Source organism: Cynoglossus semilaevis, chromosome 14 (genome assembly GCF_000523025.1).
Source record: "Cynoglossus semilaevis isolate Cse_v1.0 chromosome 14, Cse_v1.0, whole genome shotgun sequence".
Classification (NCBI taxonomy): domain Eukaryota; kingdom Metazoa; phylum Chordata; class Actinopteri; order Pleuronectiformes; family Cynoglossidae; genus Cynoglossus; species Cynoglossus semilaevis.
The window spans coordinates 17,635,763-17,655,898 of record NC_024320.1 but is presented as its reverse complement, the minus strand read 5'-3'; the positions used below and the strand labels follow the sequence as shown (position 1 = coordinate 17,655,898).

Genomic DNA, 20,136 nt, shown 5'->3' with positions numbered 1-20,136 from the left:
GTGTTGTTTGTGGTTATAGTAAGTCAAAAAGTACTAAGACAGATTTCCGATGCTGTCACAATATGCCCCCCCCCCCACAACAGCTTATTTATAGGAATAAGGTAATGTATTTATAGGAAATGTGAAAAATACTTTTGTCATTTACATACACAAGAATTGTATTTAATTGATTTTCTTTAATTTGTTTCTATATATTATGTTTCTTTGAGGTAATTTGTCATTGTATTGGGGCTTTGACATATTTTATTGTCAAACCTTTAAGACAATAGGCATTTATTATGATTTATTTATTCTGCTGAGATCTTAAGTATTTTGCTTGTACATCTGGTATGATTTCCTACCTTCAGAAATAATGGACACACAAACTGTTCAGGCATATAAAAGCTCAAGTCGTAGTGCATCAATAACACAAATGAGTGCATTGATGTATGATTGTATATATGCAACTGGATAATGGCTGTCTTTGCCAAGCGAATAAAACCATCTAATAACAACACGACTTCAGTGTACTCTATATGCTAATGGTCTTCTGCGTAGGCCTCTAAAAAGTCAATCTTGACATTGAGTCACTCAGACATGTGAGTCAGGCTCCATTAGTATCCATTATCACTGAGATTAAATTCACTAATACTCTAATGAGTCTCAATTAAACTGCAAATGTTTTAGAATTTTGACAAAATAATACATGTATATTTCTGTCTTTTGTAGACGTACTTGTACAGTACTCAATCACTGCAAATCTTGGTCTGCTTCCATAGCCTATGAAATACTACTCCTCTGTTCTTAATGCCAGAAGTCCATTTGTACTATTACTTAGCTTGACAACAACAACAGCACTAATAATAGTAACAACAATAATAATAGTGGCGCTTTGGCCCAGAGGCAATGTTTCCGTCAGTGGTGTGAAACCCCAGGGTTCACCTGCTGGGCAAGATCGAATCCCAGTCAGGGCGGTTGGTACCTTCCAGTGGACTCACCACCTGCAGGAAGGTTCAAGGGGGTTGGTACGGTGCAGTGTGATTTGGGTGGCGACTGCTGCCCCCGTGACCCGGTAACGGATAAGTGGATAAAAATGGATGGATAATAATAATAATAACTGTTAATATTGTATTTGGAAAACCTTGTTTATTCCATTAAAGTGGTAAGTGACTACTCTTCTTAAATATTCATATTGTCATAGTATTACACAATACTTATTATTCTTATCACTGTTATTCTTAATGCCCTTCTTATTTATTTTTTCAGTGCAGTAAAATAGTGTAAGCCAAATGGTAATGAAGCCATTAGTGTCTTTACTCTAAATAAAGAGTACTGGGTTTAATAATAATAATAATGATAATAATAATAATAAATTATAATAAACTAATTTTTTTTATTAATTACAATTTTTCGGGATTAAGGTGTATGTTCCTGAATGTATGTTGACATATTCCTCCGCTTTTATATTGTTTGTATGTTAACACATTAGGTGTCCTATGGTGGTCTGCTAGTACTCCGGGGTTTATTCTGAGTCGTTATAGAGGGGGCGGGTCTTCGTTCCATATTAGGATTGTGTTTGTGTGACGTCACGCCCAGCCAGCGCCCAGGCCTCTCGCCACACAAGTTGGAACACGCTCTCCTACAGCGAGCGGCAGTTCTACACGTCAGTCGGAGGTGGTGTTGTGAGAAGAAGAGCTGTCACCGGTTCGCGAACGTAAACAACGGCTGCCACGGATCCAGCGTTTCCCGACACGCCTGCTAAGGATTATATGTAACCGCCGACGTTTGCCTAACAGCGTTGGTACGCATTTCAGACGTTTTGTGATCGTTGTAAGGACGCCGTTAAACGCCGTAGGAAAACAGGGCGACAGACGTTAGTTAACAGGTTCACCTGAAAGGCTTGACCACAGAATGTGTGCCAAACGTTGGGCTAACTAGCTTTAACTTGCGCGGTGGGACCAGCCTGATATCGATTCGGCTCGAGCCTGGGCTATCTGGGTGAACTCCTCGTGCACTAAGAGCCATTAGCCAGTCAATAATAACAGGACATGGTTCCATAAACTGTTGCTCCGCACAGAGATACATCCTCTCAGCTTAGCTAACACTACCGGCGTATATTTAACCACCCCAGCGTCATATGCCGGAGGAAATGTCCGATAACCAGAGCTGGAACTCTTCCGGGTCCGAGGAAGATTTGGAGCCCAGAGATGAGCCTGGACATCCTGTCGGTGTGGGCGAGTTCAGCGGCATCCTCAGTAAAGTAAGTCGGTTTTTTTTACTTGGCTCAGCCTCGGTACAACGAAACAAGGGAATCTAATTGTTTGAGAGTAGTTTATCAACTGTTTCACTGACTTACGGTCAACATTTTAACTGTCAGTTGGAGTGGAGGTGAATGGCAGAACAGACCCTCCGTTCACAGTATCACTACCTACAACTGCAGTTTAAATGATATAAATGATTATAATGTAATCATATATTCCATGACAACACAGCATATAACATTTGAGTCTTTGAGTCAAATACAAATATTAGGTTGTCTACAATGATGCTAACATGCCGTTGACCAACACCTAAAATGTCACAAGGCAATATTTAAAAAGGCAAACTGTAAACGTAAAACCTAAGAAAAAAACATTCACTTTTGATCTCAAAATTGCATCCTGACTAAACGTATTATGTACAATAGTGTGCTTTGAGTTGTTTAGATCTAAATAACACACAGCTGCTTATTGAGTGTAACTCCCTTTCCTGAGTTGCTTCATTGAAAAGAACAAGAGAAAACTCAGAGGGCAGCATCTCTGCAAATTTAATATGTACATCACCATCATTTTCTGCCCATTAAAGATGAATGGGGACATGACTTTTGTGTAACTGTGTGTTTTCATAAAATCCTGCATCCCCCACATTCTTTAGTCGAACTGACTTAGTGGTTGTGCTCTCGTGTGTTAAGTGTTGTTTCATCATGAGGCAAAAAAATAAATAAAAAAACAACATTCAAATCGAAGAAAACAAGAAGTAATTACATGTTTAACTAATTAAATATGTAATTACTTGTTAGAACTGCAGAGAGTAAACAGTAGATTACATTGTAAATAACTAGCAGATGTTAACATAGCTCTGTGGTCTCTTTCTTGGGTAAACACACAGTTAACTGCTAGACTAACTCTTGTTACTCAGTTCTACCATATGCTTTGTGCAACACATTGTTTTGGGCAATCTGACCGCAGCTTTAATTAGTTAAGCTCCTGCCATGACAGTAATCTCACTGTAGACTGTGTCTACACAGAATCACCTGCTACACACATTAGTAGTCGACAGTTTCTAGGTGACCTGATTTCCCATAAGCCCCTTGCAACACTGTATTTTGGATAGCCATTGTTATTTTAATTAGCCGTGCTGCTAAAAAAACTATGGGTAATTGATTCTACTGTACCACTGCATACACCTAAACTGATAAAAACCCAAACTGCTATCCATGCATATTGTGAGATTATGGAAATCTACATCCTGAATAGCTTACCTGTGCCATCATGATAATCTCTATACACAACATGACACTAACTCCCACAGTCGCCCTAATTCATTTTTCCACTGGGAAATGGATATGTCACACGTTGTAAACAAATGTAATAAAACATGTGCTGTACAGTCATTTTGTACAAACTTTATCCTTATAAATATACACATTAAGTAGTAGTTTTACTCATTATGATTTTGTTTTATTTTTAGTGGACAAACTACATCCACGGCTGGCAGGACCGTTGGGTTGTACTGAAAAATAACACTCTGAGCTACTACAAGTCCCAGGATGAGACGGAGTACGGCTGCCGTGGATCCCTGTGCCTTAGCAAAGCTGTTATTACTGTAAGTAACTCTTTGGGTCTTTCCCAATATTGTGGCCGCACTCTTTTGTTCTTGTCACATTTGCTCAACACTGGCTCTTTCCAAGTGTCTTACAAGAATGAACAGCCTCGTGCAAGTATAAGAATTACACCTTTGCAAGAGAGTAGAAATCACAGTATTGTCTTACTGTGTATGTCAACATAGTCTACCATAGTGCAAACAGATAAACTACTGTTATAGCTGAACAAACTCTTATAACTTGCAAAAATTCAAATAAAATGCAAAGATAACAAATGATTTTCCTCTGCAGCTTAAGCCTCACAGTGCTGTATTCTACAATAATCCAAAGCCAAACAGATGTGCAGTTTAGTGTTTTGGTATTTTAGTGTGCAGTTTACCAAAGATTTTTTTTGCAGTTGCCTAGAAAAAGCCACCTGCAAAAAGTCACATATAGCAAACAAACTGGCAACATTCAAATGTGATAAGATTATATTGGGTTTGGACCAGTGTTACTGTATAGGTGAATTACTGGACCCAATGTGGTCAATATGATAGATGATGGTATACTGTAGAATATGAATTAAATCTGCTGATATGCAGTTCTGTAAGTTGCCAGTAAAATGTGCCTGAATAGAAAAAGAAAAGAGAAAGTGAACTCCTTGTCATTGTGACACAGCTCACCACTGCACACAACCAAATGTGACCTCTGCTTTAACCCATCACCAAAGTGAACAGTGGACAGCTTTAAGGACCAGGGGAGCAGTGTGTGGGGACGGTGCCATGCTCAGAGCACCTCAGTAGTAACTTGACAGCTGGTGACTCGAACCTGAAGCCTTCCACACATAAGTCTGCTTCCTTCCTAACCACTGAGCCACCACTGTAGGGATGGTTCTTCTGTGTTGTTATATAAATAAAACTCGTCTGTAAAGGAGTCTTGAAAGTAACCTTTGGGTAAACTAGTTTCTTCTATTAGTTGGTTCAAATTGCATGTGCCAAGTGTTCAGTCTCTCCAATGATTTTTCACTGCCTGGATATGAAAACATGTCTTTTTTAACACTCCTGTGTACTGTTAAAACAATCATGAAAAGATCAAATGTTTGTTGCCAAAGCAATCTAAAGACCAACAGTACAAGCTTTGCTTAGCTTTGAGATCTTCCCAGGAAAAGGTTAAGTTCTTTCCTGACCTGGACCTATACTTAGGACTGAAGCTTCACTCACTGTTGACATTGGTCATCAACAACTTCACTTTTTTTTTCTTACTTAGTTTTCACTGATAACTCGACGGTGCCAGTTGGTCAAAGGTCATTGGGATGGTCAGCTGACACATCTTTACCAAAGGTTAATAGAATGCTAGCACTGAATGACACAGGCATGTGACGTTTTCCTTGTGTTCTTAGTAGATGGTACAGTATTTGTTACAAACCACATTTTCCAAAATGTTGGTACATTAACTAAAAGGGGAACTGAAACTAAACTGTGTAGTGGGGTAATTCTCTTGTACTGCAAAAGTAAGACTGAAAGTAGAATAGAGGTTATGTTCTAGAATGCTCCTCAAATGCATTTGAACTGGTTCGAAGATTTGGTTTGAAAGGAACATCAACCACAGATAGTTGTCTAGGGTTTCTATCATGTACTTAAAACAGTCGCTGCCCACCACTTATAATTATTGTGCCACTGCTTTAGGATAGGGGCAGTAGTACAATAATAGTCTACCAGTTACTGTACCCTAAATATAAACATCCCAAAGTGTCTCAACATGTTGGGCAGTTCTATGTTTAGCTATAAACAACAACTAAAGTTGTTATAGAGCATAGGTTGAACACCCAATGAGGTTCAGGACCTTAAGTCATTGGCTATCTCTGCTGAAGTTAGCTTCATTTTGATAATTGTACTGTCAGTGACTCTCAGCATTCCCCTGTCAATGTACAGTAACCGAATGAATGAACTGTGACAGGATTTGAAAGGATTATGGACAGTCATGATGTCATGTTCATATAAGGACTAGGTCTCAGCAGCAGCATTGTTCCATTTCCAAAACTAAACCATCTTGAACAGAAGACAGTTTACATTTTAAGTTAAATGAGTCTAGATTTACATACATATAATTGTAAATTTAACATTGGTCCTGGTCTTAAAATATCAAATATCAAAATATCAAACCATGTAGCTCTACACTCACAAACAAAGGGGAGTTTTTAAGGTAACGATAAAGGTTGCAAAACTTATTATAGTATATATATCTGAGGTTAAATACTGTCGAACAGTTTGTTGTTGCCCTTATTGCTCTCTTTCTCTCCCTGTTGGTGTGTGTGTGGATTCTGGAAAATATCTTATTAACTCAAAACAGGTGACATAAATAGCAGGAACGTCAGAGGTAATGGAACAGCAAGTGTGTGTGTGTGGGGGGGGGGGTGTAACCTGACAACACTGTTTAAAAAAAACGTCCAAGTGGAAACACTGATTGTCTAACTGTTAGAAATACGAATGTCTGGCTGAGAGCTGACAGAATCTGCACTTTACTATTTTGTCAGAGCATTCAGGACATCTGGGGGAATCTCTTCTGATAAAGACAAAGACAAACATTTAAAATGCTCCCTTAAAAGAGGGCTCCACTATTACCACCAATTAGACCACCTTAAATATTTACTGGGATCCTGACATGGAGGTCAGCTGAGTCAACATTTTTGCCTGCAGTCCAGATCTGTCTCCTATTGATAACAAAGTTAGTTCTTTGCCATTTTAGCTGTAGACAGTCAAGTAGTGACATGTAAGTGACTGTGGTGAAAACAGGTTTTGAGGTGTATTAATATCCTGATGCAGAAGTTAATAAAGGTTGGCACAGACAAAAGAGACCAAATGATTTCAAATTAACAGTGGTTAATGGTGGGTGTTTCAGTCAAAACTAACATTAGCCACAGAGACCCCTCCCTGGGCATTAATCCCACCCGTCGCCTCTTTCCAAACACCACCAAGGGAAATTAATTTGAGGCTGTTCTCAGTCAACATGAGCCATGGTTTGCCATAGAATGTATTTGTTCAGCTTTATCCATTCCCAGCATATGTAAATATTTACCTCCTCCACGGGTTACTCCACTGCGGTCATTTCTCATCCCAAAGGAAATATGTCTGAAATGGACATACGGGTCGTATATAATACAGAGCTACAGTTTGTGATGATTATCAGCAGAAATCGTCTCGTTTTGTCCACAAACAGAATAAATTTACTTTGTTGTCACAACCTAGACCACTGTATTGAACGGCTCAATACAGGTACGTGTTGTTGCACCCCTAATATATATACATATACATACATACGTATGCATATATACAGTACATCATATACAGCAACTTACATGGCAGAGAAAATTAATCAGTAAAAACAACACACTAGTTGAATTTATAAACTATAAACTAACTATAAATATTCTGCATGTACAAACAATAATATTACATACCTTATTATTTATTGCCACAGCCCTGGTACATGGACCAGTTGGGAGGGACAGTGTCATGCAAGAAATAAGATGTGTGCTTCAAAACTCTGGCTTGGGGCTGTCTTTTCTAAAAACAATTTCTTCTATTGAAGCCTTGAAATGTATTGGCCAAAATGGAAGGGAGTGATTCATAGAGGAGCTTAAACAAAATACAGAGGTCAACATCAGGATCTGTGGAAAGTCTCTTGACAGGAAAAGGAACCCTGCACACAATGCAACTTCCCTGACGGTGGAGGTCCTAAGTGTGTGAGTGAGAGAGAGAGTGTGTGTCTGTGTGTTCATGCATTTCATTGAGGAAGTGTTCTCATAACTGTCGTGTCATATTGACTTAAACTTCCCTTTCCCCTTTTTTTGACTGTTTTTGCCCCATTTCCTGTATTCTAGATAATTGATACAGACATTCTACAGAATGTGATACAGACAAAGATGTTCCTCGATCCTGAGCTTCACAAGAGGGTGGAGGGGGTAATTATGACGTTAACATTTGCACAAATGTGGCAAGAAATCTGGGATAGTTTCAGTACTCAGGAACTTCCAAAGTTTTTGTCTGAATTTGGAAGTTTGTGACTGTAGACACGTACACCAGCTCAGAGAGGGGTTGGGGCGACGAGAGGAGACAACAGAAGTCTTTTTGAAGCTGAATAGGAAGTTTATGTTTGAGAAGAACAGAGAGGGGGTGAAACTGTATCATCTCATTAGAGTTCCTCATTTTAAAGTAAGATTCACACTATTAAATAAACATGAATCATTTACTCCTACTTGTTCTTACCTGTTTAGGATAAATATGTTCTCTTTTAAAAGACTTTCACTGCTTTTCTCTTAAATATCATAGTCTGTGTTCCTTCAACTGGTATATTAGTTAATGATGTTACAAGAGGACACGCAAACTAAAGCCATACCTGCACATAGATGGTGTGTGGTTGCCAAGATGGCCTCATGGTTAGTTTATTGTTGACCCTTGCATTGGATCTATTTCGCCTTCTACAACCAACAGAAAATTATTCCTTGACTTTAATAAACTCATGATCCTGTTGTACATACTGTAAGTGAACCATTTTTTTTGTCTCCATCCCAGCAACTTACCTGTGGGAATAATTCTGTTAATAATAATTTGGTAATTGCAACAGCTGTATTTCAGTACATAGGGAGTTTGATTGTACATCAGCTGCATGCCTGTATGTCCCTGAAGAATGCACTTAACCCCAGGTTGCTCATTAATTCTGTGCCACCTAGTGCTGGTCCCAGGCCCATTGAAATGCTGACGGCTACATTAAGAATTGCTTACTGTGTTTGGATTACCTCTGGGGCAACCCCCAACAGAGGCAGAAGGTGAAAGTGATTTTTCATCTTTGGAGTGTAATGTAATGTTTTGGGGGGAGAGGGGGTTAATAATTATTTTCCGTTCAAAGATGTTGATTTTGAAATGATTGCAGTGTAACTTGACTAAAATTGTCTCATGATCTTTTGACCTGCCATCAACTGAGGCATTGTGCGCGTTTCCTTCCTTTACTTAGCTTCCTCATCTTGTCCATCTCTGTCACAGCATCACGTCCGTATTTATGCAAGTTTTGCAGAATCTTTTAAAGGAGAATCTTTCTTGTAACCCTCTGTTTCAGTCCAAAGACAAACTAACTAGGTTTGATGTTGGTTGAAGATTTTTTGTTACACCTTTAGGTGTCTGCTTTCATGATGCACATCACTGAGCATCTGTTCTTGGCTTTGGTGTAGACCAGGTGTCAAAAAACATGGTACTGCTGATGCAACACTATAAGATGATATTTGCATATTATCCATATTATATTGTAGCATGTTACAGTTAATGGTAGTGTTCATCCAAAATACTACAGTAATAGTAATGCTATTAATAATACTGATTATTAATAATTAAAAGTTTTTTACTCTGACATTTTAAGGTCAGTTTCAATACAGTGTCATTCACTGACATTCTATTGCGGGGAATCAATCTTTTTTTTAATTTTTAATAGAATAATTAGAACAAATAATATGACTTACGACTGCTGCTGCAGAATGTGGCCATACAGACTTTTTTTTTAAGTGACCTGGGAAAACATAAGCAGTTTGAGAGACATCAATGCACAGTAATGGTGGTGGAACAGCTAAAAGAAGAACATACTGTACTCCTGCCCAACCCCCAGTAGCTGTTTGGCTGGTCAAAAAACCCTGGATTTGTCACAGAACAGATTTAGATACTGTAATAAATACAAATAGTACAAAAAGGAAAAAGTGTCTATTGTTTTTTTCTCCCTAACTCTAACCCAGTTACATCATAGTCATATTAAGGCTCATAGATAAATGATCTACAAACCATGCTGTCTTTGAAATTCTATTACATTTCCACTGCATCAGTTAATGTATTGGGATTATGTGTTCTTTGTTTTAGCCTCATGAGTTTGATGAGTGCCGACTGGACATTAGTGTGAACGACAGCGTGTGGTACCTCAGAGCACAAGACCCAGAGCACAGAAACCAGTGGATTGACTCCATTGAGCTGCACAGGGTAAGGCACACATACACCAACACAGACGCAACAGAGCAGCCAAATATCGACAGACCAATATATGTTTTTCATGTGTCATCATTCTATTCATGTGTGTGTTTCTGTTAGTGTGTCAGAGAGGGGAGCAAAGTGAGGGGAGGAGTCCTTGGAACAGTATTGGTTCCTACACCACTGGTGCGTTTCTTGGCAAGTCTGTACGACTTCAGGATGTATTGATTACCATCAGCTGCCCTAAGGCACTGAATGCTGTGGTGGCCTGAGTCTGTTTGTCTGTCTGCATGCACTGTGCACCCATGTTTATTTAGTAAACAAAAGCAAGCACACAACAAACAGGTGGAACAAACAGGTGGAACAATTGAAACGCTGCCACTGCTTATTTGATATGGATTAAAGAAAAACAACAGTCAACACACTCTTAGTTGATCTACAAACACACGCCGCTCTCTCCTGCTTTTTATTTTCGAGTAATCCCCCCTCTTCCTCCCTCACTCTCTCTTCCCTCCTCCACACTGTCTCATCTGAGTACCAGTAAGCCACTATGACTCAGTCAGAATGGGGGAAGGCACGCGTATCCCACACCCATACAACTGTTATCCTTCCACAATGAGTCACAGCTGAGAACCCCCCCTCTGCCCCACTGGTTCTCGAAGGATCCCCTTCCTGTTCCATCTTACATTACTCACAGCAGTCAAACAGCCCAGCGTTGCCAAGGAGACACAACACAGACTGCAACCAACACACACGTCCTGCTATGGTTAGAGAAAACGAAACACCAAAATAACCACAACATCAAAACAACATCTGTCTCTGGGAGACCGTCACTACACGGACTGAACCACAGCCGCGTATTCTATCAAACAGTCGTGTTAGAAAACCTATTGCAGGTTAAAATGCATTTCTCCATGAATTGACACTGTTATGAGCAGGCCAAAAATTAAAGGGTGGTAAAACAAAACAAAAAACCCAGATTAACAATAATGGTGTAAATATATAAATAAAGCTAAACTGAGCGAAATATACTGGGTCAAAAACTGCTAATAAGTAAGGGTTAGAGTTGAGGTCGGATTAGGGCGGTGGTAAGGCTAAAGAAGGCTTTATGACTGTCTAAGTGCTAACTAACTCACACATACCTTACACAACAGTAACAAAGTGTTGCTCCTCTTCACACACCTTAAACATGTTCATGTGTCTGGCCTCCACACCCAGCAGCTGAGGGTGCTGACAGGAGGCCGAGCAAGTGGTAAATGTAACATTTTTATGACATTTTTTATCTAATCCTACAACAACACCTAAGCTCCAGTCTGCCTTTCCAGTTGCAACATAAAACAGATTAAATGACCCAGTAAGACTGTCTGTGCTGATGAAGTCACTGTGGGACCAATATGTTGGCTGAAGGGCAGTCAGTAATGATCCACAGTCCATGTGAACACTGCAGGAGTTACTCCTGGTCTTTGACCGATAGTAACCCCGAGCTGTTTGATATAACAGTCACGTGCGATTGCATGTGCTGCCCTCTTGTGGCTGAAGTGCGAATTATCGTCCAAAGGAACAAACGTATCTTCCCTTTTTCTTAATGTATTTCACAATGCCATGTGTCGTGTCGTTATGCATTTTTTCAGAGGGTAAGACTAGGAAAGGGGAACCTTTTTTTACGAGTTTTTTTTTTCCAAGGGACGTGTGTCATTGCCTAGTCTCTAAATTGACAAATGGTGTTAGAGGTAGCGTTACCAGGGAAACAGATAAGAGAAAGACCTCAGAGGAGATTAGTAGATGTTTCAAAAGAGGACATGGAGATAGTTGGAGTAAAAGCAGTGGTAGCAGTGGGTACGATCAGATGGAGGCAGACGATCAGCCAAAAGAAGACAACATGGTCTCACACTTTTCAAATGCCAACAAACGTGATCTTAATAAAACTTTTTTACTTTCATTTGACTATTTTTCATCTGACTCAGTTTGGATCTTGACAAGGAACATTTTCCCAACACATTTTATTATTATTTAAGCATTTTGAACAGTCTGAGACAGTACAAACTTGACAATTTATTTGGCCCTAGTTCTTAGGGCATTTGCTTCTAGAGTTTTTTTTGTATTTTTTGCTTAATCACTTTTAATTGTAGTGTTTTTAGTAACACTACTTGTGTCTACGTGTGTGTGTATGTTTTTGATAGGCTGATTCCGGATACGGCTCAGAGTCTAGTCTGCGGAGACATGGCTCCATGCTGTCTCTTACATCAGCCACCAGTGGCTACTCTGCCACCTCCACCTCCTCCTTCAAGGTGAATATTCTGCTTTGTATTTACTGCGGTGTTGACAGAGTCCAGTTTAAATGAGGCCCAGAAATATTCAAAAAATGTCACAGACCTGAGGGCCATGTTGTCTGTTTCCACAGAAGGGACACAGGCTGAAGGAGAAGCTGGCAGAGATGGAGACCTTCAGGGACATTCTGTGTCGACAGGTGGACACACTGCAGAAGTACTTTGACAGCTGTTCAGATGCCGTGTTCAAAGACGAGCTGCAAAGAGACAAAAGTAGGAAACACTCGCTTTTCAGCTGCATGTTTCTGATCAATAGGTGGTCAAACAGTTCTATGACAAACCGAAAAAAGCTGAATTAACATAAAAAATTTCAGTTTTAGGTTACCTTGTTTCCTGGATGGTGGTTGTGATGGTGGTGTTAGCTGTGAGCAATATTTTTAGATGTTTTTGGTTTTATATAAACAGATTTTTAACTCGCAGTACCTTAAAATAAAGTTAGCTAAGTTCACAATTATCAACATGTAAACAGAGAGAACAGGAAGTCAGTGTCAAAGTGCTCTTCACAAAGTGCTTAGTTGGTTTGAGTTCCATCTACAGCCACAACTATATAATGTGATTTTAGTGGTGGTGTTAGAGCGAGGCTGAGGTTAAGGATGAGGGTGTAGTGAGTCTATGATACCAACCAGGGACGACTTACAGGATTCACAATTGACAAATGAAAGAACAGAAAATAAAATCATTCTGATTGTTATTGTCTTTTGTCAGTTATTGAACCTGAAGCACTCGACAGCTGCTCCTTTGTCATCAGGGGAATCAAACTAGTGGAGAAAGAAAAACAACAAAAAGTTCTCAGACTGATGTTATCATTTAAAGGTGTCTGATTAAAAAAAAACACTCTTCAACTCTCAGCTGACTGTAATAGCTTTGACAACTTTTTTCATTACATCCCGGTCAACGCTGGAGCTGGAAATGTTGTACACATGTGTAATATATGAATCATTGTTTTTCCTCTTTGTCTTGCAACTTTTTGACCTACCCTTGTGGTAAAGAAATCAGTAATTCCAATTCTTGTCATAATAAACACGAGATTTTAAGTCTTTATGTGAACTGCATGTGTTTAATAAGAAACCTGTAGAAAAGCTGTGTAAGAAATATTGAGTGAGAGAGAGTGAGATACAGCCTTTCTCCTGCCCACCTTCTCACAGCCGCCATCCAACCCAGTCGTAGTCACTCCCAGCAGCTTCCACTGGGCATCTCTGGTGGAGCAGAGTGAATGAAGCTGTGCTTTTGTTCTCCTCACCTCCCTCTTCCTCTTTCACACTCTCTCCCTCTCTCTCTCCCCATTCTGTCGATGAAACCACACCATTGTCATGTTATTGTGCAACAGCAGAGTTCTGCTATTCTGTTGATGTGTGTGTGTGTGTGTGTGTGTGTGTTGTAGATGGAGTGCGGGACACAAGGCAGTGACTTGTCCTGGAGCCTTAAATGAGTTGAGCGCTGCTTCTATTTCTTTTCATAATCTGCACTCACTTTTCACTCACCTTTTTTCCAGTTATTGAGGATGATGAAGATGACTTTCCCAACACCCGCACGGATGGAGAATTCCTGCATAATGGCAGCAAAGAAAAATGTGAGTAGGGCTAAATGCATTTTTTTGATCCCCCACATTCACAGCTAACTGGAAACAATGGATGCTACAACAATAATGCACCTCTGTCTCTGTGCAGTGTTCCAGTCTTTGACTCCCAAGGGAATAAATGGCATAGACTTTAAGGGTGAAGCCATCACATTCAAAGCCACCACAGCTGGTATCCTGGCCACGCTAACCCACTGTATTGACCTGATGGTGAAGAGAGAAGACAGCTGGCAGAAGAGACTGGATAAGGTCTGTGCCAAACATTACCTTAAACTGTTAAAACCAATGTTTATTGATGTTCAGAGAGAAAAGTTCAAAATGGAAGACACGTTTTACTGTCAGATATCACACATTGAGAAGTCTTTAAAAGCAGGAAGTTGAATTAGTATTTTTTCCATTCATTTGCAATAAAAGTATAGTGTGACGCAAAGTCCTGGAAATACTTTTAAGAAAAGAGTTTGGCCTCTGACTGTGTTCATGGTCAACTCTCTTCCTACAGCTGTTGTTGTGTGATGATGTTGGACGTTTGTGTGTTTGGTGGTGTTGTAGGAAATGGAGAAAAGGCGGAGAATAGAGGAGGGCTACAAATCAGCCCTGAACGAACTGAAGAAGAAGTCCCACTTTGGAGGACCAGATTATGAGGTGAAGATATCTGACATTCTTTTAACACATACAGTGTTTTAAATTAAGAAAAGACTTTAGTCCATTCTCAGGTGTGTGGTCAGATGTTTTATTTAATCAAATCATAACAGAAGACATTTGAAAGTGAGTCCTGCTCCTGTCTTCTGCCCTGATGTTAAAGTTTTGTTACTTTACAGGAGGGTCCTAACAGCCTCATCAACGAGGATGAATTCTTCGATGCAGTTGAGGCTGCTCTTGACAGACAAGACAAAATGGAGGAACAGGTAGATCTTACTGTAGATTTCAGACTATCAAACACCGTAGAGTAATAGGATGTTAGCGACTGAGGCCAAATAGATCAGAGAAAGGCTGATGTCAAAGATTTCCTCTGTCATCACTAACTGTTTTGATGTATTTTTAGTGCCAAACTGAAAAGTCAAGGATACAGAGGTCCAGCCCAGTTCCTACGGTAGACGTCCACTCCCACACTGACTCCCACAGATTCTCCGACAAGGTGGTTTAAAATCTTTCCAACACACACTGTCTCCATCTCCTGCATTTATTCCACTTCCAGATTTATTTTTCCAATTTATGTTCAAGTTATTATTTTTTTTAATTTACCTTTCATTACTTTTTGTTTCTTTCCACCCTGTTCTCATTTGTCCCCTGGCTCCTCCCTGTAGCCTCTTTATAGTCAGCCCCCCCCTGCTGTCGTAGTCAGGGCTCTTCCTCATGATGACCACAGATATGGCACACAGGTAACCTCACTGTCACAGCTCTAACCAACCCTCCCTCCCCTTGCCCCCTTTTAGTGTGTGTAAGTAAAGTAAAGGTAAAACAGTAAATGATCTCTATTGTAAATTCAAATTTTAATTGAAGACAGAATTGCCTGAAGACAGTGTAAATAAGTTAGACACAAAAGACAAATGACTATATTTTTACTGACAAACGTATTTGTTAAACCTGAACGATGTAAAAACTGTTGCCCGCAGAACACCTAAGAAAAGAGTGTCCCTTATCTGTGCACCTAATTTTACCATGGTTCCTTGAACGCAGCATGCTGTGTCAGCTCAACCAGCGTGTCGAGTCACTTTATCTTTACACAACAATGAGGAAAGGTAGTTTTGTGTTTGCCACGCTGCACCTGCTGGACTATGGTGGATTTTATTCACGTTTATTTTTATTCAGTTAAAACACGTCCTTGATAACTCGTGTAACCACAAAGCAATAAACAAACGAAGCACAACTCAGCTGCGAAATACTGCACACCAAAAAGCATGAACAATATCAATACAATTACATTATCGAGTCAGACAAAACTCACCAAAACTTCGCAAAATCCACCCTCCTCTCCTCCGTTTAGAATGACGCTGTTGTACCGATGATCTATGCGTTCCCGTTCCAGCTCCATCCACGCTATTGCTCATAGTCGAATCCGTTCTGTTGAGTTTCTGGCACCTTTTAATTCGCTTTAGGCTAAAAATGTCCGCTCGACATTAGCAGCGGACACTGTGACAGTTACCGCCAAACAGTTCTCACGTGTCACAGCAGCTCTAGAAGTTGTTTGCTAGATTCGAGAATGTGCGTTTTGACCAACCAATCAAATCACTCCAAAACTAATTGTACGCCTGCGACACACTATTTAATCTGAAGGCAGATTTTCTTTACCCCTGGCAACACATTATGGCTGAAATTTGATAGGATAAAAAAGTCGTATGTACATCGATATGTACAACTGGTTGGAGCGAAACAAAGAGAAAAGGAATGACGAAGAGAGAATTTATAGAATTATTTTTCTTTTTAGAAATATTCACGATAAAATTATTGAAACATGAGTCACTGACACTAGTAGGACTAGATAAACATGTAAAAAGTTCTGGAAACAAGTTATCCTCCAAAAGTATTTATCCTCACTGCTTCATCTACACTGTCAAAGCTGAAGCTGAAAATGTCCAGAGTGGGGAGGGAGGATTTTGTCTGTTAGATTAAACAACCAATACGAATTGTCACACATTTGTATCCATTTTTAATCGGTTCACTTTCCATCATTACATCCCTATTGTCTTATATTTAATGTTGTAAACTCTTTACATTGGAATTTGTTGCATCATTAGAAGCCATTTTAAATGCAAAGCTGTTTCTTCAGGTCGTAGTCTGTAGTCGTCTTTTACTTCTTTTCATACATTGCGAATGTGTCATATTTACTTTTGGACATTTACCATATAACAATTCCCTTCTTCTCTTTGGTTCTTGATTCTGTGTTTCAGGTGGAGGAGATGGTGCAGAGTCACAGGACCTACTCCCTGCAGGATGTGGGTGGAGATGCCAACTGGCAGTTGGTTGTAGAAGAGGGAGAAATGAAGGTAAACACAGAGATGAGTCGGTGCTGTGTGTGTGTTGTGTTTGTTCTTCTGGTTTGACTGTCAGAACACGTCAAACTGTTCTGGATTTGTTCAGGAGCTGGAAAATTTGGGATGGTTTTATGTTCTGGCTTAGTCAAAATTAGGGGTGTGTGTTGGCAAGAATACATGGGCAACGACACAATATACTGCGATATACTGCGATAGTATAGGCACGTTGACTCTGCTTTTATAATCCATTTTACTTGTCACACGTGTGCAGGTGTACAGGAGAGAGGTGGAGGAGAATGGAATTGTTCTGGACCCCCTGAAGGCCACACACTCTGTGAAGGGAGTGACCGGTCGTGAGGTCTGCCATTACTTTTGGGACACCAGTTATCGTAGTGACTGGGAGAGTAAGTCTTTCACCTGTTTACTGTCTCTCAGTCAGCGGTCGAAGTCATTATTTAATCCTCGTTCTTTCTACTATTCTTTTAGCAACTATAGAAAACTTCAATGTCGTGGAGACGTTGTCAGAAAACGCAGCCATCATCTATCAAACACACAAGGTAGAACCGTACAGATGAACACAGGTGTGTGGAGAACACAGTGTACACTCTCTTCTAAACCTCTGCTAAATCTGCTCTGCCTCAGAGGGTGTGGCCCGCGTCTCAGAGGGACGTGCTGTATCTGTCCGCCATGAGAAAGATTGTAACCAACAACGAGAACGACCCCGACACCTGGATGGTCTGCAACTTCTCTGTCGATCATGACGATGCACCGGTGAGACTTCAAGTCAATACTATCACTCAAACCTGTGATTTCTATTTATAATTTATATTTATATGTATTTATATTGATATTCTATCATTTATAATTCTGTTTCATGCTCCACAGCTGAGCAGCAGATGTGTCCGTGCCAAAATTAACATCGCCATGATCTGTCAAACCCTGGTCAGTCCACCAGAGGGAGACAAAGAGATCACCAGGGACAACATACTGTGTAAAATAACCTACGTGGCCAACGGTGAGGAAATAAACCAAATAAGATACGGCGTTTAAATACAATGTTGTTCTAGCTGAGGGTTTTAATTTTAAAGTAGCAAAGTTTGGACTTTTTCCTTGTATTTTTTATCGTTATTAATTATTGGAATCTATGTCATATGTTTTTTTTTTCTTTTTTTTACAAAGCCATTCTTGTTGCTACTTCCAGCCATTCTTTAATACACATTTTAGCCTTAAATCGTTGTCTTCTGTAAAACCATGTTGGTGACTATCCTACACATTTACACCACACTACTACTACACTGTTGTACTTTTAATCAAGTCAAACAACAGCAGATGGTTGTTGGAGATGACGTGTATAAATGCTGTATATATTTTTCACTTATTCACTGGACTGTTGATGTCAAAAGTTATTTTTGATTCCTGTTACTTCTGTTTTCACATCTTTGTGCGCGTGTGCGTGTATGCAGTTAATCCAGGAGGCTGGGCTCCCGCCTCTGTGCTCAGGGCCGTGGCCAAGAGAGAATATCCCAAGTTCCTCAAACGCTTCACTTCCTATGTGCAGGAGAAAACTGCTGTCAAACCCATCTTATTCTGAGGACCCCAGGTAACAGCACTGACAGTTTGTCTCTTGTGCATGGCTAAGACAATGTACAACATTCCTATTTTATTGTTTTTTTCTTTCCACTTCAAGTGTGGACTTGGAGGTGACTCACTGTGAAGCTCTGATGACCTCTGATGACCTCCTGTCCTGTCACCTCCATCACCTGCTCTGCTGCAGGAACACTGGGCATGTGTAATCATGACATGTTCAGAAGTCGGGGATGTGTGGTAATGGCTCCCTCTAAGGGCTAATTTAAGAAATTCCTCATTTCAAAACTAATTTGCACTATCCTTTTATTCTGCTTTAATTGACGGCAAACTGAATTCAATTCTGATTCATTATAACAAATGGAACCTGCTCAGACAGTGAGCAGGTTCCATTTGTTACCCACAAGTCCCTGGTGCAGCACAGGTGATCCGTCAGAGTCAAAACTAGAAGTGACCTAAGATGATGATGATGATGATGATGATGATGACGATGACGACGACGATTCTGTGTATGATAGAATATGTCAGTGTATGTAAGAGCTTTGTAAAAACAGAGAAGTAAAATTATTAAAGCTTATTTATCTTTATTTTCTTAGTCATTTCACAGCATTTTGTGTGTGAGCTGTGACGTGAGCAGTTAATGTAAGGTGATCGACTGACGCATTTTTAAGTCCAACGGGCCTCACTTTTTTGTGACCCCCAGGAACGACTTGACCTCTGTGACCACGTCCCTCTAATGAAAACAACCTTCTGTTGGTGCTGATGGAGGGACACGTCCAAAAACATTTCACATTCACACACACACACATCTGTGTATGATAGTTACTTCAGCTGTTTTCAGTGTCATATGACTTCACCTGGTGTCAGTAACATTTCTCTGTCTGTGAACTTTCTGTGTTTTGTGAAAATGTAGCTTCAGACATGATGGGTTTTTTCTTCCTTTTGCCCATAATGGTTATTTTCTAATATAGTAGATTCTGCCAAAAGGGGAAAAATATTTTTATTTCATATTTCAAGTCAAAATGTTTGTAAAATAATTGTTACATTAAAATGAGAGCAAAGACGGTAAGAAATGGACATAGACTCCTGGTTTCAGAAGTAACAAATCATATGTTGCAGAAGGGCAGAATTGCTTCACCTGATTGGTTGAGCTGTTGACACGTATCCTCCACACGTTATTCAGTTGCTCTTGTTCTATTCATTTCTATAGAATTTTCGTATCGAGAACTGACTGAATTAGGTGCACAGTCATTTTATGACTGATAAATGATCTAAAATTGATTGATTAATTACCGGTAGCTGATCAATCCTAATTCTAATCATGATAATGGTAATTAATAATGATTAATCATGAACAAACATGTTCAATCGCTGGGAGTTAAGACTATTTTAAGATTCTGGTGCTTCAGTTAAACGAACGTTTTTATTGCATGGTGTGAAAATGACAACGTGTATTGACTGTGTATTAGAGCAACAATGAGTGGATGGATGGTAGGATTATTTGATACACACTGTACATCATGCTGCCCATGCATTAAAGGTTACTCTGAAATCAGGAGAAAACTCCAAGAGAGTTCACTTGCATGGCCACATCCATTCCCTTTTTTTACCGTCAATAAACTTGAATGTTAGCCAATAATTGGCTCATCTTGATACATTCTGTTCAAAAGTGCGAATAAAAATGTTTTCCCCTTTTCTCAAAAATCACTTTTGTCATGTCTTCAAATTAAACAGCCGACAGCCTGCAGGTGTGGCTGAGACACGCAGAGGTCACATGACACTCAGACATGTGCCGTGTTTTATAATGGAATTAAAGATGTTTATCCTCCAAATGTTTCTCATCCGTGTTTGCTTT

The 20,136-nt window shown here is 39.8% G+C and overlaps 1 protein-coding gene across 4 annotated transcripts; it reads left to right on the top strand.

Annotated features, from left to right (window-relative positions):
• Positions 1 to 1,602: 1,602 nt before the first annotated feature.
• Positions 1,603 to 20,113, top strand: LOC103389901 (collagen type IV alpha-3-binding protein-like). 4 transcript variants are annotated; one of them, XM_008325523.3, is made up of 19 exons: positions 1,604 to 2,239; positions 3,709 to 3,843; positions 9,718 to 9,834; positions 9,943 to 10,008; positions 12,003 to 12,110; positions 12,224 to 12,362; positions 13,642 to 13,719; positions 13,817 to 13,974; positions 14,275 to 14,367; positions 14,544 to 14,630; positions 14,768 to 14,860; positions 15,030 to 15,104; positions 16,614 to 16,709; positions 16,969 to 17,101; positions 17,184 to 17,254; positions 17,340 to 17,468; positions 17,583 to 17,712; positions 18,161 to 18,297; positions 18,385 to 20,113. In XM_008325523.3, exons 1-18 carry the CDS (start codon positions 2,117 to 2,119, stop codon positions 18,286 to 18,288), a joined length of 1,959 nt encoding a protein of 652 aa, XP_008323745.1. In that variant the 5' UTR covers positions 1,604 to 2,116; the 3' UTR covers positions 18,289 to 18,297; positions 18,385 to 20,113. The 4 variants fall into 4 exon arrangements, with proteins under 4 accessions (XP_008323746.1, XP_008323747.1, XP_008323748.1 ...); XM_008325524.3 differs by lacking the exon at positions 9,943 to 10,008 and having other exon boundaries at positions 1,603 to 2,239; XM_008325525.3 differs by lacking the exon at positions 15,030 to 15,104 and having other exon boundaries at positions 1,603 to 2,239.
• Positions 20,114 to 20,136: the final 23 nt, after the last annotated feature.

Coding starts and splice junctions, on each gene's coding strand:
- LOC103389901 (XM_008325523.3), top strand. CDS start 2,117: ATGCCGGAGGAAATGTCCGATAACCAGAGCTGGAACTCTTCCGGGTCC. Junction 10,009..12,002: donor TATTGGTTCCTACACCACTG/GTGCGTTTCTTG, acceptor TGTTTTTGATAG/GCTGATTCCGGATACGGCTC. Junction 12,363..13,641: donor CGAGCTGCAAAGAGACAAAA/GTAGGAAACACT, acceptor CCTTTTTTCCAG/TTATTGAGGATGATGAAGAT.